Raw genomic sequence first — 19159 nt, forward strand, 5'->3', positions numbered from 1 at the left:
CTTACATGGGAATGTTAATGTCATCTGGTGCACCATCGTGATTTCCATCCATCAAGTCATTTATGGAACTTATCGACAAGACTGCTTGCCCAACTGTGTACACAATGGACAAGGAAATAATAGTCCTGTAATGAAGGATGCAGACAGAAGATGTATTTTTAATGATGTCTCTCTCTCTCTCTTTTTAACACAAGAATATTACATTGGTTCACTCAGTTTAACACAGTGTGTAATAATAAAAAATGAGCATACTTAATTGCACATATGTAAATATCACTGAATGCTATTCAATCTTTGATGGTTGTCAGTATTTGGGTTGTCAGTATTAGTGGCTGCTTAGGAGGAAATGTTAAATATTGATAAAGGAGTGAAAAAATAGTAAAACGGTAAAGACTGACAAATAGAATACATCTGGAGACTCTAGGGACTTACATACACAGTATGTGTGTATGCCCATGCATTTCTGTATTAAATTTTCATATAAATGTGGCTTAAACCTCATGTTTGAATATTGGCAATGAAGAAGCCTTCTGAAAAACTGTATTTTCTGTTCTCTAGATATATCTGCTGTACTTGACAATCTTCTGTAAAAAAAAAAAATCCAGGGTTGTTAAATGCTCACTTTTGAGAAAATATAATTATCATTTACATCTGGCATTTAAAATAATTATGCCTGGAAGTCAAAAGTCTTTACTGTATTTGTTTTGTATATGATTTATAAATTCCCAATAAAACATTATTAAACTATAAAACATGGAATTTACATAGCATTTGTTCATTTATTGTTCATCTTTGCATGTTTGATTAGGCAGCAAAGATTCTAAATTGACAAGTTCAGTTGTGCCTTTTCAGAAATATCAGTTCTTCCTCTGTCAATGAATGTAAACATTTCCTGATCATATGTTAGTAGTCCCACTGGAAAACAGATCAGGGAAATCTACTGATATTTTTCTTATAGTTTTTTTCACTGTGGTGCAGTAATAAGATCATGAAATATCAGACATATCATCTCTGATCTCCCATGAAACCAGTATTCCCAGAACAACAAAGTAGGGAATAACTTCCAGGTGACACCCTGATAGAAAACAGAAACAAACGGCAAATGGTAACATGAAATCAAAACATCTCTTTAACTGATGTGATTAACCTGCTTGATGCTCATTATAATAGTTAACAAGATCTTACATGTAAATTATCTCTGACATAATTTTGTAATTTTCTTTAAAAAAAAATTTCTGAAAAGGATAGCTTGGCTGAATTTTATAAGTAAAACAAAGTATGAGCTGGAATTTAAGATTTGTGGGAAATATAAAAATATTATGTTTCCTAGGCATTATAATCTTTTTCTTCCACCTTGGGCAGATTGTCATAGAAAAATCTGTTTACGTGGTGTCTAGTTAATACTGACTTGATCAATGGCTTTTGTAGAAGCAAAAAGTTGAAGGCATGTGTATACCTCTATCACTGTACCTTGATTAGTGCAGCAGGATCTGGGATTTGAAGGGGAAAATAAGGTATGCATATAGGGACTGTTACACATGTCTGCATTTTTTTTTAATTCCTATGTTTTTTCCTGGGTTCATGCAATTGCTTTCTGAAGTGGCAATTCAATCCTGGGAGAAGCTGTGTTTGACTTAAGAGTTGGTGAGAAGTAAGTGTGCATTGTATATGGTTGAAGTCAACTTTTCCCCTTAGAATCCAGAGAACTACACTGCCATAATCTTTTAAAGAGGAAAATTATATTATTCACTGGATAGGAATTTAAAAATTGCAGCAAAATGTACTTCTTTTAGTATTAAACTAAAGGTGTGCAAACAAGGGACCTATAAGCAATGGATATGTTCCCCCATTTCTCAAAACATTGAGTGTAATTTTAATATAAGCAGAATGATACCTATATTTAATTAGTTATTTTAAATAAATCAAATTATTTTTCTGCCTTTAGGCCTCCTACTACCTACTTACTGGAGTACATAAAGCCCACATTATGCCTGAAAGAAAATATGCTTCTCTCTATTAAAGTCAAGCTTTGGTTGATTAATGAAATGTGCAGTAATCTGATCCAATTCTGAATTAGGAAATTAATCCCACCTTCAAATGCCCCAGGGAAAGCGTTTGAATCTCCTGCTTTCCCACTGATATACACTCACTTGAATTTTCCCAGCCAGGAGTCAGCTATGAGTGCTCCAAGGATAGGCGTTAGATAGCAGAGAGCAACAAATGTGTGATAAATAGCAGTAGACAGATTATCATCCCAGTGGAGAAAAAACTTGAAATAGAGGACAAGCACAGCTAAAAAAAGGAAAATAATAAGAGTAGTTAATGGGAAAATCATTGAGCAGCTGCATCAATAGCAGTCCAACTTAGAATATATTTTTTTTAAATCACCTCGCATTCCATAGTAGGAGAATCTTTCACAGAATTCATTGATGACTATGAAGAAGATACTAAGTGGATAGCCAAAGCAACCGACCTGAGGTAAAAACAAAAACAACAAAATTAACAGTAATGTTTATAAAACTACAGAAATGTTTTACCACAGTCTAGTGTCCTTCAAGGAAAAGAAGTTCTGAAACTACACAATACTTATAAACTGCTTCCTCTCCAAGTACATTTGGCCTTTTCAAGTTACCTAGAAGTAGCAAAGATTCAGGAGCACTAAGGTAGCATCACTTTGTAACTGCTCTATAAATTAAAATGGAGGGGATGAAGAAAAAGAAACGAGGGGATGATGCTTCATGGTTATTCGAATATGCTGTATGCTGAAGTCCAGCCTCTGACAGGATAGCTAAGTACTACAGACAAATTCATTAGATAAATCCACTAACATCATCAAAACCCTAATAAATCCTAGCTCGTCTCTGGGCTATACTGTACTCTGATTAGAGAATATAATTTTTGCTAGATTTAATTCAAATCCAAATATGTATATTAATTATGGATTAACCATAATAAGTTAATCAGAAAAAATTTTTGTTAACACTTTGATGTAATCTGTTTTGCTTTCCAAACTACTAGTAAAATAAGTCAATACATACATGAAGGCTACATTCAAAGAGATTAGGTTGACATAACCTTATAGGCCAGGGGTGTCAAACTGTTGGCCCACAGGCCAAATGTGTCATGCCAAAACTGCACCCACCCCATTGCCGGCAATGCAAAAAAAGTCACAATACATCACAACACATCATGTGACATTGCGAGTTTGACACCCATGTTATAGGCAAAGACCAAAATCAGCCCTGGATTTTGCACTAGAATCTGTCATAAATTATAGAGTGCAAGTAATGTGTTCTTAGAAAAAAGAAAGAGTCCACTAAGAACAAAGCTTCCACTTTTTTCAGCATAAACACTTACCCTATGTTTTCCTTTACTTTCCTCTGTAAAGGAAAAGAAAAAACAAAAATGAAAAATAAGCACTTTTGATAAAAGTAACAGTATGGTACAACAGTCATTTCTTACCGAGGGAATGAAATTTTAGCTATAGTTTTGTATTACAGGCATTACATCAGCAATATTTAAAGTTGATCCTCCATTACATATCTATAAAATATAAATTTAAATGGGAATACTGTAACTTGAAAGATCCATGAAAAACCTGAAAGGTAATCTTATTAGTTACATTTCCAAACTGCAGATTTGATAAAGACCTTTAAAAGATGCAAAGCAGCTTTTTTTTACTTATATTAGCCCTTCTCAAATACCACCTGTTCTGGATAAGTAATTATACAATATATTAGGGCAGGCTTGTCAAACTGTCGGCCCGCGGGTTGGATGCGTCACACCAAAACCGCAACCACCCCATTGCTGGCAATGGGGAACAAGTTGCGATATGTTGTGTGACATCATGTGACATCGCGAGTTTGACATGCCTGTATTAGGGGAACACCAATTTGGTGAAGAGCGCTGCTTGCAGATATTCCTGCACATCTCTGGCAATCATGAACTTTGTTTTCCTGGAGGACTAATGTCTGCATAATTCTAAAGCAACTATTAATCTTGGTTCACATAATGTCTGTCATGCCAAATTCTATTTAGGTTTAAAGTATGATTATTGTGATTTATGACCTCTCCCCTAATGTGTTTCTGGGTCCAGATAATAAATCTCAATGCCAAATGAAAAGTGAGATAGTGTATTACGACCTGTTATGGCAAGGAAACAAATTGAGCAATCTACAGGCAATATTATAGCAATGATTATGACATGCTTATTCTTAGTTCAGAATTCATACAATTCTACAAATGTATTCAATCCTGCAGGAGCAAATGGTGCGGTTCTTATCTGTGCTGAATATTATCTATCAATGTCACTTTAAGTACAGTCCCTCTCTTTGGATTAGGAATATGGAAGATACAAACTTGTTATCTACATTATGGAACACACAAAAAGAGCCCTAATATTTGTCACAGTGATTGTTTTGTTTCTTTCACTGAATTCTCTAAAAGTCTGAGCAGTAGTGGACCATAGAAATTATCACATTATATATCACTTCAGAATTTTAAAAGCTGGGACAATACCAGAATTCATGTCAGCATTTCTTAAGCACCTTTGCACCTTGCTTTACTATCTTGAAGATAAAGCACAAGTACAAGGAGGCTCTGTACTTTAGAACACTGATTTGTGGGGTAAGCATATCTATAGTTATTACAGGTCTGTTTGTGATTATTCTAATAGCAAAGGGTTCATAGTTCACAATGCATGAAAAAACTGACAGTGCTGTTAGCTACTCTTAAGCATCACACTGCTGCAGTATGCGCCAAGCACATGAAATCAATTGTCAGAAGTTATACAACTAAGTCTCTAGTGGTGCCCATTGCAAAAGGTTTGGGAAAATCAGCTTTCATTCATTTTTTACTTCTGCTGGGTGAAGTCATCCAGTGGTTTGGAGTGAGGCATCATCAATATGCTAATGATGCCCAGCTTTATATCTCCACCCCAGGCCACCTGAGCAATGCAGTAGATATTCTGTTGCAGTGCTTGGAGGCTGTAGGGATCAGGATGGGGTGCAATGGACTTCAACCCATGCAAGATTGAGTGGCTCTGGGTATCTGGGGCCTCTGATGAGAAGGTTCTTTCCTCTTTGGTCCTGGATGGGATGGCTCTAATCCAGATGAACCTAGCGTGTAATTTGGGTGTCCTCCTGGATTCAAGGCTTCTGCTAGAAAAGCATGGAGCAGCCATAGCTAGGAAAGCCTTTGCATACATTCAGGTTGTGCACCGTGCTATGCTCATGGACACTCACATCCTCATGAACTCTTGTTTGGATTACTGCAATTCATTCTTCCTGGGACAGTCCTTGAAAAGCATTAAGAAACTTTAATTGGTGCAAAATACACCTGTATGGGTAGTAAATGGTGTCAAATATTTGTCATTACTACATGATATTCATTGGTTGCTTGTGTATTTCCTGGTGCAATTTAAGGTGCTGGTTTGCCACCTTTAAAGCCCTTCATGACTTGGGATTCCAATACTTAACAGCCATCTTCTCCCAGTGGTTTCTACACATACAATTCTGTTAGGCAGATTGGGCATGATATGAGTCCCATCAGCCAAGGAATTGCGACTGGCAGGGACTCGAAGATGTGCCTTATCTTCTAGCCCATCCTCTAGAGCAGGGGTGTCAAACTGCTGGCCCATGGGCCAGACAGGTCACGATAAAACTGCACCCACCCCATTGCCAACAATGCGGAAAAAGCTGATACGTCGTGCGATGTCATGTGACGTTGCGAGTTTGACATGTCTCCTCTAGAGCAGGGGTGTCAAACTGTCGGCCCATGGGCCGGATGTGTCATGACAAAACCGTGCCCACCCCATTGCCAGCAATGGGGGAAAAGCGCTGATACGTCATGTGATGTCACGTGATGTCGCGAGTTTGACACCCCTGCTCTAGAGCATTTTACTTCAGAGCTGAGGATGACCCAACCCTGTAGGCCTTTCGTAAGGCCTTGAAGACCTGGCTTTGTGCCTGGGCCTCGGTGTGAAGGGCTCTGTTTCCTGAGTATATTGACATATATAATGACATCTTTTTCTCTGCTGCTGTTGTGATTCCTCACCAGCCAGTGGATCTGGCAGCTGAGTGAGAAATCAGATGAGGAGGAGGGGCCTGGAGTGACATTAGAGTCAGAGGAAGGCTCCGAGGAGCTCCAAGACTTACAGTCAGACGAGGAGACTGGCCCCTCTACTCACACTCAGGCTGAGACACCGCTGTGCTGGGAGCCTGAGTTGGACAGAGCCTGAATTGGACAGTTGGGAAAAATCCAGGATGCACGAAAGCACAAGCAAGAGAAGCAAGTAGAATAGAGGAATGCAATGGGGTGGCTCCAAAGGAAAAGGAAAAGGCATTAGGAAGCCACGCCTTGGCTGAATAATAAAAGGGAAGGTGTGGGAGGTGCTGGTTGCCAAAGGCAACCGTTCTTGTTGAGGATCGAGTTTCTGTGAACTGTGTTTGTTTGCCTTGGACATTGATTCAGGTCTGTGAGAATAAAAGGGGTTGGTTTTTCTTGCAGTTCCTGCCTGTTTCTTGGAAGAGAGGTTTCTCCTTGTGAGCATAACAAGGACTCACATAGGCTGGGACAGAACAGCTGCCCTATATAATTTGTACTATATTGTAATTGATTTTATTGTTTGTCATACAAAGTCACTTGTTTGAGATGGGCAGCTATAGAAATTAAATAAATAAATAAGTAAATAATACAGTTCTGTGCATCCTTCAGCACATGAAAAGGTCAACAATTGCAAACAATTGTCAATGTTGAAATGCAACAGTAGTCACCATATGGTTAGGAGATAATTAAACCCTTATCTATAATTTTAAACCAACTCATTATTTTCCAATAAGAACTAGAAATATAAAATCACCTAGTATCTTTCGAAAAGGGGAAAGAAGACAATGTTCAGATGAATGCTTATCTCCACCTTTATTATATTTTTATTTGATCTGATGGCTTCTTTTGTTCTGATAAATGGAAGCATTTGTATCTGAATATGCATGATTTATAAAGTATGATGCTCTAAACCAGGGCTTTTCAACCAGTGGTACGCGTACCACTAGTGGTACGTGAACACCTGGCTGGTGGTACGCGAGCCCTAGCTAATTGTAGTGGGGGCTATAGCTGATACAGCCACCCAGAAGCACGGATCAGCTGTAGCCCAGCGCTGATCCTGGAGCTTCAGTTAGCAAGCAGCATGTTTTCCAGAAGCGCAAGCAAGTGAGCTGGGTAGGAGCCCAGGATCAGTGTCTGCAGCTACAGCTGAGCCGTGCTTCTGCGCAGCCGCCCAGAAGCGCAGGTCAGCGATAGCTGCACACACCGATCCTGGGCTCCTGCCCAGCTCCATTCACTCTCATTCACTCCTCCGTGTCTTTCAAAGGAACCTCGCTCGGTCTCTCACACACACACTCCGTCTCTGTGTGTGCATTCTGTGTTTCATAGCCTTGCTGTGTTTCACAGCCTGCTTCCCTCGCTTGCCTTCTCCAACTCCAAACTGGGAAGACGAGCGTAGGATGCACGAGTTTGGAGTTGGAGAAGGCAAGCGAGGGAAGTAGGACACGCAAGTTTGGAGTTTGATAAGGTGAGACTTGGAATTTCTCTCAGGCTAGTTTAGCTGTTGGAATTGCTCACAAGATTGGAAGGTGTGTGTGTGTGTGTGTGTGTGTGTGTGTGTGTGTGTGTGTCCATTCTGTGTTTCACATCTTCACTGTGTTTCACAGCCTACTTCTCTCGCTTGCCTTCTCCAACTCCAAACTGGGAAGACGAGCGTAGGATGCGCGAGTTTGCTCATTCGCTCACTTACTGCATTTGGAAGCGACGGGGCAGTAAGTGAGGGAGTGAACGAGCAAATGGCAGAGGTGCTGCCAGGGCAAGCCAGGGGAAAAAGTGTGGGTGTGGGTGTGGGTGTGTGTGTGTCTGAAATCCCCGGCTGCAATTCCCGTGCAAGATTTCCTGCTTGCAAAAGGGCGATCACTTCTGCCTCTCTTGCAAAGACAGCATCTGGGATGAGGAAACCCCTGCCCCCCCATCTTCTTTTTTTCTGCAAGGTGGGGAGGAGGAAGGAGGTGGTGCAGAAGCAGCAAGCAAGATTGCAGACCAGCCCAGAGAAGGGGAAGGAAGAGCCAGTTGGAGAATGCATCTTTCTCCCCCCACCCCTGGAGGGAGAAGCCCCCCTTGCCTGCCTGCCGCCCCAGCAGCGCCGCACAAAGCTGCCAGCCACACCCAGCCGCAGCAGGTCAAGTGGCAACCCTAGGCAAAGGAGGGACGTGCGTGCAGCCACCTTCAAGCATGCGTTCTCCTCTGCCTCTGCCCGCGCACAGTCAGGGCCATGATGTCGCCAGTTCACTTCACCCCCAGCCGCTCCATGTGGTGAGAATCCTCCGCTGCCTGCCAAAACCAGGCTGGGGTCTGGGCATCATAGCGCAGAACAATGGGAGGGAGGGAGGGACGGAGGGACGGAGGGACGGAGGGAGGGACGGAGGGAGGGAGGGAGAGAAGGAAGGAAGGGACAAAGAAGGAAGGGAGTGAGGTAAGGAAGGAAGGAAAGAAGGGACAAAGAGGGAAGGGAGGGAGGGAGAATGAGAGGGAGGGAGAATGAGAGGGAGGGAGGGACAATGGAGAGGAGGAAGGGACAAAGAAGGAAGGAAGGAAGGAAGGAAGGAAGGAAGGAAGGAAGGAAGGAAGGAAGGAAGGAAGGAAGGAAGGGACAATGGGAGAGAGGGAGGGAAGGCACCCACCCCAATCCCACCTCCCTCCACCAGAGACCCACGGATTTCACACACACACACACACACACACAGGCACCCTGCAACCTGAGTGATGAGCTGGCCACGCCCCCCCCCCAGCCATTGACTTTGCTTGTCAAAAAGTTCCAAAAGGTGATCACATGACCCTGGGACACTGAACATCATAAGTATGAATCAACTGCCAAGCATCCGAATGTAAATCACATGACCCTGTTGATACTGCAACAGTCATAAGTGTGAAGAATGGTCATAAGTCACTTTTTTCAGTGCCGTTGTAACTCTGAACAGTCACTAAGTGAATTGTTGTAAGTCGAGGGCTACCTGTACTTTATTATTTTTTTCCTTTTTTTTTGGTCAAGTTTTTGACACTTTGCTGGGCGACTGGTAGTACTCAGATATTGCCTTATCCTAAAAGTGGTACAATGGGTAAAAAGGTTGAAAAGCCCCGCTCTAAACTGATGCAAGAAATTTGCAATCAATTATAAAGGCAATGATTTCAACACAAATGGGAATAACAAAGAGGTGACAATTTAAGAACAGTAAGTTCTGAATGATGAATCCTTACTGGGCAGCAGAACGGACAGCTATCTGGAGTGGCCATCAGGTGGTTCAAAAATAGTAACAATGGAAGTCTTGAACACACAATCAAAGCTCTGCACCCTTTGTATATGTATCAGTTTAACATCAGGCATGTGTAAAAAAATGGCCATGCTTCACTCACAAACTCTCAACTGTCAGCTTGATTTTTTGGACCCCTCCTTACCTATGCCATTATATCTCTTATATATAATCTCTCAGGCAGAGTTCCCAATTGGCATCCGTACAAAGGACAATTACACACCTTGTGTCATGTACCAAGTCAGACTACCTAACCACTTGCTTTCTGCTACAGAGGAAAAGGCTTTGTTCCTTGAGAAGACTGCAGGTGGAAATGAGCAAGAGGACATATACCTGTGTCTTAAAAGAGAGGAGGAGTCTAGTCAGCCTCTGATAAAAATATACCATGCAATTACTTTTTATTTTGACATTATGTCTGTTTAAGTCCTTTATATTTTTTCTGATATTACTGTTTTCTGTAAGCTCAGTCCTTGCATAGTTTATATGCATTTTTGTAGTGAAGTTTGATTCTATTCATCCTTTGTGAGATTGGTCTACCTGCCCATAAAAAGCACAGACCAATTTGCTCTTAGTCAAACACATCAGTGCTACAGAGCCAGAAGGTGGCGCTATAAAATTCATTTCCTTTTTATCGCCTATTTTCCTTTCATTTGCCAGCACGGAATTCAGAATTAAGCAGCTTTCTTTTCTCACATAATGGGATCAGAGAGGAGGATGCTACATGAAAAGCACTCCCCTGGAAAACACTACCAAGCCCCACATCAAGACGAGATAGTTCCAGAGGATTTTTGACGAATGTAAGATTTCTACCCCTTCATGGATTACTGCCTTGTCGTGGCGAAGGGGCTTGCGTAATTCAATGAAGCTATGAGCTATGCCGTGCAGGGCCACCCAAGACGGACAGGTCATAGCAGAGAGTTCTGACAAAACGTGATCCACTGGAGAAGGAAATGGCAAACCACTCCAGTATCTTTGCCATGAAAACCCTATGGACAAAATGATATGACGCTGGAAGATGAGCCCCTCAGGTCGGAAGGCGTCCAATATGCTACTGGGGAAGAGCAGAGGGCTAGTACTAGTAGCGCCAGAAAGAATGAAGCGACTGGGCCAAAGCCGAAAGGACGCTCAGCTGTGGATGTGTCTGGTGGTGAAAGGAAAGTCCGATGCTGTAAAGATTTTTTCTCCATAGGAACCTGGAATGTAAGATCCATGAATCAAGGCAAGCTGGACGTGGTCAAACAAGAGATGACAAGACTGAACATCGCCATCTTAGGTATCAGCGAACTAAAATGGACAGGAATGGGTGAATTTAATTCAGATGACCATCAGTATACTACTGCGGGCAAGAATCCCTCAGAAGAAATGGAGTAGCCTTCATAGTCAATAAAAGAGTAGGAAAAGCAATACTGGGATACAATCCTCAAAATGACAGAATGATCTCAGTTCGAATCCAAGGCAAACCATTCAATATCACAGTAGTCCAAGTCTATGCCCCAACCACCAGTGCTGAAGAGGATGAAATTGACCGGTTCTATGAAGCCCTACAGCACCTTATAGAACTAACACCAAAAAACGATGTCCTTATCATCATGGGGGATTGGAATGCTAAAGTAGGAAGCCAAAAGATAACTGGAATAACAGGCAAGTTTGGCCTTGGAGTACAAAATGAAGCAGGGCACAGGCTGATAGAATTTTGTCAAGAGAATACGATGGTCATAGCAAACACTCTTTTCCAACAACCCAAGAGACGGCTCTACACATGGACATCACCAGACGGTCAACACAGAAATCAGATTGACTATATGCTCTGCAGCCAAAGATGGAGAAGCTCTATACAGTCAGTAAAAACAAGACCAGGAGCTGACTGTGGCTCAGACCATGAGCTTCTCCTTGCAAAGTTTAGGCTTAAACTGAAGAAAGTAGGGAAAAGCACTAGGCCACTCAGGTATGAATTAAATCATATCCCTGTCGAATATACAGTAGAGGTGACAAATAGATTTAAGGAATTAGATCTGATAGACAGAGTGCCTGAAGAACTATGGACAGAGGTTCGCGACATTGTACAATAGGTAGCAACCAAAACCATCCCAAAGAAAAAGAAATGCAAGAAAGCAAAATGGCTGTCTGAGGAAGCTTTGCAAATAGCTGAGGAAAGGAGGGAAGCGAAAGGCAAGGGAGCAAAAGAAAGATACACCCAATTGAATGCAGAATTCCAGAGAATAGCTAGAAGAGATAAGAATGCCTTCTTAAATGAACAATGCAAAGAAATAGAAGAAAACAATAGAATAGGGAGGACCAGAGATCTTTTCAAGAAAATTGGAGAGATGAAGGGAACGTTTAATGCAAAAATGGGCATGATAAAGGACCAAAATGGCAGGGACCTAACAGAGGCAGAAGAGATTAAGAAGAGGTGGCAAAATTACACAGAAGAACTATACAAGAATGAGCTTAACATCCCAGATAATCACAATGAGGTGGTCACTGACCTCGAGCCAGACATCCTAGAATGTGAAGTGAAGTGGGCCTTAGAAAAGCTGAGCAACAACAAAGCTAGTGGAGGTGACAGTATTCCAGCTGAGCTATTCAAAATCTTAAAAGACAATGCAGTAAAAGTGCTACACTCAATTTGCCAGCAAATTTGGAAAACTCAACAGTGGCCACAGGATTGGAAAAGATCAGTTTACATTCCAATTCCAAAGAAAGGCAATGCCAAAGAATGTTCAAACTATCGCACCATTGCACTCATTTCTCATGCTAGCAAAGTCATGCTTAAAATCCTACAAGCTAGACTTCAGCAGTATGTGGATCGAGAACTACCAGAAGTACAGGCAGGATTTCGAAGAGGCAGAGGAACTAGAGATCAAATTGCCAACATACGCTGGATCATGGAGAAAGCTAGAGAGTTCCAGAAAAACATCTACTTCTGCTTCATTGACTATGCTAAAGCCTTTGATTGTGTGGATCATAACAAACTGTGGCAAGTTCTTAAAGAGATGGGAGTACCAGACCATCTTATTTGTCTCTTGAGAAACCTATATGCGGGTCAAGAAGCAACAGTGAGAACTGGACATGGAACCACTGATTGGTTCAAAATTGGGAAAGGAGTCCGGCAAGGCTGTATACTGTCGCCCTGCCTATTTAACTTATATGCAGAGCACATCATGAGAAAGGCAGGGCTAGATGAATCAAAAGTTGGAATTAAGATTGCCGGAAGAAATATCAACAACCTAAGATACGCAGATGATACCACTCTAATGGCAGAAAGTGAAGAAGAACTAAAGAGCCTCTTGTTGCAGGTGAAGAAGGAGAGTGCAAAACTTGGGTTGAAACTTAACATTAAGAAAACCAAGATCATGGCATCTGGCCCTCTCAATTCCTGGCAAATAGATGGTGAAGAAATGGAGGTAGTGACAGGTTTTATTTTCCTGGGCTCCAAGATCACTGCAGATGGGGACTGTAGCCAAGAAATTAAAAGACGCTTGCTCCTTGGGAGGAAAGCCATGGCAAATCTAGAGAGCACACTAAAAAGCAGAGACATCACCCTGTCAACAAAAGTGCGTATAGTCAAGGCTATGGTCTTCCCAGTTGCAATGTATGGCAGTGAAAGTTGGACCATAAGAAAGGCTGAGCGCCAAAGAATTGAGGCCTTTGAACTCTGGTGCTGGAGAAGACTCCTGCGAGTCCCTTGGACTGCAAGGCGATCAAACCGGTCAGTCTTAGAGGAGATCAATCCTGACTGCTCTTTAGAAGGCCAGATCCTGAAGCTAAAACTCAAATACTTTGGCCACCTAATGAGAAGGAAGGACTCACTGGAGAAGAGCCTAATGCTGGGAAAGATCGAGGGCAATAGAAGAAGGGGACGACAGAGAATGAGGTGGCTGGATGGAGTCACTGAAGCAGTAGGCGTGAGCTTAAATGGACTCCAGAAGATGGTAGAGGATAGGAAGGACTGGAGGAACGTTGTCCATAGGGTCGCGTTGGGTCGGACACGACTTCGCAGCTAACAACAACAACAAAGATTTCTAACTTTACACTTTTTTCACTGAATTTTAGGCAAATTAACGTAAGGAACCCAAGATGTACATTAACTTACAAGATGAGATGTAAAAAAGAATGACACGCATCACAGAGCTCTTTTAGATATAACATTTGTGACCACAGCAGACTCCAAAACATTTTAGATTTTGGGGCTACTGATTGGTCTGGATTATGGCACAGTGAACCTCATATCCATAAGGTGGATCCATCTTCAGTTACAAAACCCATTTTATAATGAGAAGGTACTGTGAAAGGAGAAAAAGGGAAACATTGCCTCCAGCATCCCTAGCTTATTTAAGGATATTCAGATTCAGTCTAGCCTTGCAGGAATTTGAATAAGCAACAAATTTATAAAAAAATAGCCAATTTATCTAAGGTGCTTTAGTTTTTGGAACACAGTATTCCATAAAACTTTATGGGTTCCTTAGGCGACTCAGGGCACATATAAAATTATAGCAAATTCACCTAAACAGAATCAATTTTCTAACACTTGACATTTGCCTCTTGATAATGGATTCCGTTAAACCAAGCTTCCTGTAAGTTGACTAAGCTTGTGAGCTCAGCCTTTCTGGTTAGTTTATGGCTAGGTATTTCACAAATGCAGAACACTGGTTTAGGAAAGGCTAGGTCTCGTCCAGGAGAGACTGACTGTTTTCTCAGCAAATGTAATGTCAGTTTGGCATGGTTTTATCTTGACACTGTACAGGCTGAACACTAAACATTTAAAGATAAGCTTTAAACACGCTCTAAAGTGAATATCTACCTGAGCATTGTTTAAAAGCCTGCCTAACAATTAGCTAACTTTGTTGATGAAACACACACCTTCCTGCCTTCTATTATCTAGTTGCTTAGTAAGCGAGACCAAGAGAAAGGCATTTAAACTAATTGCACCAAGTCTTCTTGTGAAACTCCAGTTCAATAGTCCAGTGCTTATTGGGAAGTAATATCCATAAGCAGCACAAGCATTATACTGGAGATTCTGGATCCTTCAGAAAAAGCGAGTGCGTATACAGGTGGTCCTCAATTTATAAAAGTTTGCTTAGTGGCCATTCAAAGTTACAACACTAAGAAAAGTGACTTATGACCATTTTTCACACTTATAACCATTGCAGCATCCCCACGGTCACACGATTTACATTCAGATGCTTGCCCAACAGACTCACACATTTATGACAGCTGCAGTGTCCCTGGCTCATGTGATCCTCTTTTGTGACCTTGGCAGGCAAAGTCAATGGGGAAGCCAGATTCACTTAACAACCGTGTCACTAATTGAACAACTGCAGTGATTCCCTTAACAAATAAGGCAAGAAAAGTCCTAAAACGGGGCGGGATTCACTTAACCAATTTCTCACTTAGCAGCATAAAATTTGGGCTCAAGTGCGGTCATAAGTCGAGGAACACCTGGCTATAACATCCCATTTTAAGGAGCCAGAGTTTACTTTTGGGAGGCAAGTCCTTGGATTCCCAGCGCAGCCCCAGAGCGCCTCGCCTTTTGCAGTTTCTGGTCAGAGACCCCTCCAGCTCCGAGCCCTCTCCTCTCCTCTTTGGCCGAGGGTCAGGTAGGTGCCCACTGGTTGACCAGGAGCGCGCGCCTCCCCAAAGGGCGGGAGAGGAGCGCCTGGGAGTTTCGGCTCCCGAGCGAGGGAGGCAACGGGCGCGTAAATTAGCAGCGCTTCGCCACAACACACTCCCCCACTCCATTTTAGCCTCACTCGCCGGGCTTCGCTTCTCCTGCAATGCGTCCCGCCCAGAAAATGAAAGAGGAAAAGAAGAAAAGAAAAAAAAGCGGGGTTCCTTATTAATTAAACCACGTCTGACTGAACCTCGGGTAAGTGGGTCAAGTGAATCCAGCCGGGGGCAAGAACCACCGCGGTTGGGAAAGCTCCGCAGGAGCGTAATGACGTGGCAGCAGCCTACTTCTAACGCAGCTGGGCTCGGCGGTGGAGTTCCTCGCCTCTGCAAGGATAGCCGCCGAGCGACCGGTATTGCCCTCCCCGCCTCCTTTCCACCCCCCTCCCCCTCCCTCACCCGAACCTCTTCTCCCCCGACGGCCAGTTCTCCGCTGCCGCCTGTTGCCCACAAACTGTCTCCTGCCAATCCTGCCCTTGCGCTCCTCGAAGCGCCTGGGCGGCCGCGAGCGCTCGCCCTCTCACACGCGCGACGGGCTCGTGAGGAATCGAATTAAGCGCGGGGGGTGGGGGTGGGGGTGGGTGGGGTGGGTGGGGAGAGATTTGACAGGGAAGCAAGCGGCCGCCTTCCTTTTCCTTTCTCGAAGACCTTATTGACGCGGACGTTCCTTAAGCGGAGTCGGGATTGTCTTTGAATTTTGCCGCCTACTATCGGCCACTTTGCGCTGCTCCCTGCGCGCTCGCGCCCGCTTTACGGGCAATAGAAGCCACCCACCATCCCTGCCGCCCGGGACCTCCTCCTCCTCCTCTTGGGAGGGCGAGGGGCAACCTTGGGCTAAAAGGTTGACTCAGCCTTCCATCCTTCCGAGGTAGGTAAAATGAGGACCCAGATTGTTGGGGGCAATTAAGCTGACTTTGTAATAATGCCGCTTCGGGGTGTGTGTGTGAAAGCCCTAACAAGCAGGCATATACATAGAATGAAGGCTACTGCTAAGCTCGTAAGCCGCCCTGAGTCTTCGGAGAAGGGCGGGATATAAATGGAATTAAAATAAAATAAATAAAATAAAAAAGGTCCCTCGGGAGATAGGGCGGGATATAAATCCCATAAATAAATAAATAAATAAATAAATAAATAAATAAATAAATAAATAAATAAATAAATAAATAAATAAACCAACCAACCAACCAACCAACCAACCAACCAACCAACCAACCAACCAACCAACCGCCTAGCATCCTCCACCCCACAGCAGTCTCCTCAGAAGTTACCACCTGTGGGGCTTCCTCGCAGAGGATCGGATAGAGCACAATCGCGCCCTAAAGGGCGCAGAAGTGCTCCCGGGCGCCCTAAACGCGAAGAAGCGACTCCCGACCCCGCGGAGTAACGACGGCGGCGGGCGGGGTGCGGGGGGGGGGGACGACGACGCCTGAGCGAGGGATGCAACCCGCAGGCTGCCGCCCGTTTGCTCGTCGAGACCGGAGACTTGCTCGATTGGGAGACCCACCCGCGGTCCCTCTGGTCCAGCCGCGGCGCCAACCCCCCCCCCTTTCCTTTTCCGTACGTACCCATTTGGGCCGCCCTGGGTGCTGCTCTCGGCGGGCGTACTTGGGGCAGATGCTGAGGTGGAAAGGGACGAAGGGGCAGATGCTGAGGTGGAAAGGGACGAAGGCGACAGAGACCGGTGTCTTTAAAGCCTCTGCCTTGGCCGGACTCCAAGTCCTACCCCTACCTGGCCAAGAAAGCGGGGAAGCAGGTAGGCGGCGAGCAAGGAGGAACTGGGTCTACCGCCCTCACGCCCGAGAGCGAAAAAAAAACACTCCATCGCCCCTGCAAGAATTTGTAGGGCAGGGAGTGGGAGGAAAGGCCGGCTCTCGACCTCCTTGCTCCTTGATTTGGCACGTCTGATTTGGCACATCGTTAGTAAGCAATTGAGAAGGGGGGGGGAATGGACAATCAGCCCATCCCACACACCCCCAACCATCGTTGCCTTTATCCCTTGGTCCTCCTGTGCCTTTTGTATGTATCGTGATTGGACAGAAATCCAACAGGTGCTGCTTCTGTCTGATTTACTGGTCAAGAGGCACCTGTTGAATCCCAAACCATCTTGTTGGATGGGGAGAGGATTGAAAGTGTTTTAGGTGAATTTCTTAAATGCTATCCACAAAAGGGTTGAGGGAGGGAGGGAGGGAGGGAGAGAAAGAGAGAGAGAGAGAGAGAGAGAGAGAGAGAGATGTAAGAACAGGAGATGCTGAGGCAGGGAAGAGAAATAAGCTTGGAGACAGCAAACATTTAAGAAAACATACAGAATGATTAAGAGATATGTATAAACAATTTGATAGAATAAAAGGCAATGAAATCGAGATCCTTATTTTAGTACTTTCATATATATTTTTTTGGCCTGAAAGTAAGGTAAGTTTAAGCTGATAGAAAAAAACAGATTTCTTGCATTTTGCTAATGTAGAACCTCTTTTATTATTTAATAATCCATTTCAGTGTTATAATTGTTTTTATTGCTAATATTTGAAAAAACGTAAATAACATGCATTAGCCAAAAAGTAGTAAATACCAAAGAAAACAAAATGTAGCAAATAATCTCCTAGATAGTATCAAGTTTTGTTTATGTTTTGATTTATATGTGTTTTGATGACATTTAATTCAAAGTAACTATAGACAAGTGCCAACCCAATTTGTTTCTCAATCTTGGTGTTTTTGAAACACTGTATCTCTATGGTACTTATGAGTATTCTGGCAAATAGACAAACTTTTTTTTGGACAAGTGACCAATAAAAAATAAATTCAATAAAACAAAGCAAAGTTAACTCCTAACATCTAAGACTGCCTGTGAATGCTCTGTTTTTTTTTAATCTGTATGGCTTTTCCTCAACCCTCTTCCCAGTTTCTTTCTCTTGCTTTCCAACAATAAAAATGGCTTGACACCATTTTAACTCTCCCATAAAAAAGCCTTTTAATTAGTGACTTATTTAGCATGTTACCAAACAAATATACCTTGGATGTGAAGGGGATATTGGACAACAAGCCATTTTTAAAAATGTTCTTGTGCTTTGTAGAAATGGGAGAAATATTTTTTTTTACTCCTGAATTGGTGGCCACTTGAATTTAGGCAATTATGTGTTTTTTTTCTCTCTCTCTCTCAGTGTTCTGAGGCCTCCAAAGGAAACAGTCACTGATTACCTTCAGATTACTTTTGAAGAATTGGGAAGTGGAAATAGTGGAGTTGTGGAAGCGTCCAATAAGTCCTCTGGCACCTAAAGCAAAACATTTCTTACAACATAAGGTTTAATTAGATAGTCTACAATCATTAATTACAAAGTACTTCTTTTATCTATGGTAAACCACAGCTATCACTTGTTCCTTAATTATGCAAAAAGTTGTACATCTCTTAAAGTATTATTGTTCCTTTAAAAATTGCTTATACTTATTATGACTTAAAAATCACTAACCAGAACAACATATACCCACAATATTATTCTGCTTTTACTTTTTGGCACCCCATTGCTAAATATCAACTTAAAAGGGTACTAATCCTAAATTTATATATATTTATCTATCAAATTTGTAAACTTACCTAAATCCATATTTTCAACCTTACAATAGAGGAAGCAGATCCTTACAGAGTTGAATCCCATGTATTAAACAGGTCTGCTAATTAATGTACATTCAGCTGGAGAACATTTTATTTATTAGATTTGTATGCTGCCCATCTCACCTAGAACATCTTTTCAAAAGAATATAAGCTTGTTTTAAGTGGCTGCATTCTTTTCTTCCACCTTCCTCCCTCAATGGAATCTGGATATAACATCAATAAGATACAATATAAACTTTGTGTCATGATTTAGCCTGAATTGCTTGTATGTGTGTATCTCATCTAATTGTGGAATCTTAATGTGTTAACAATCAATAAAGGACTTCCATATTCATTCCAGAGTGAACAACGTTTACTACAAGCAACACAGTTTAAAATTAAATGTTGAAAGAACAAAAGGCCAGAAAGTACTGATGCAGCAATTTTGGGCAATAGGATTTAATGGAAGTTTGGTTCATTTTGTTATTTACAAATAGTAAAAAGTACAATATGTATCTTCTAAAAATGTTGTGAAGGCTTTTGAGTAAATTTTCAA

General features: G+C 42.5%; 1 protein-coding gene across 1 annotated transcript in view; it reads right to left on the minus strand.

Moving 5' to 3' along the window:
* Positions 1 to 16664, minus strand: part of SLC15A1 (solute carrier family 15 member 1) — a 44808-nt gene extending 28144 nt beyond the window's left edge. The window contains exons 1-5 of the mRNA XM_081326640.1: positions 16586 to 16664; positions 3358 to 3380; positions 2389 to 2473; positions 2151 to 2292; positions 6 to 125 (exon numbers count right to left, since the gene is read on the minus strand). Of these exons, the coding sequence (XP_081182766.1) occupies positions 6 to 125; positions 2151 to 2292; positions 2389 to 2473; positions 3358 to 3380; positions 16586 to 16589 (374 nt within the window). The 5' untranslated portion in view covers positions 16590 to 16664. The remainder of the gene's footprint in view (positions 1 to 5; positions 126 to 2150; positions 2293 to 2388; positions 2474 to 3357; positions 3381 to 16585) is intronic.
* Between the last annotated feature and the right edge of the window lie 2495 nt (positions 16665 to 19159).

The sequence above is a fragment of the Vipera berus genome (assembly GCF_964194415.1).
Source record: "Vipera berus genome assembly, chromosome: 4".
NCBI lineage: Eukaryota > Metazoa > Chordata > Lepidosauria > Squamata > Viperidae > Vipera > Vipera berus.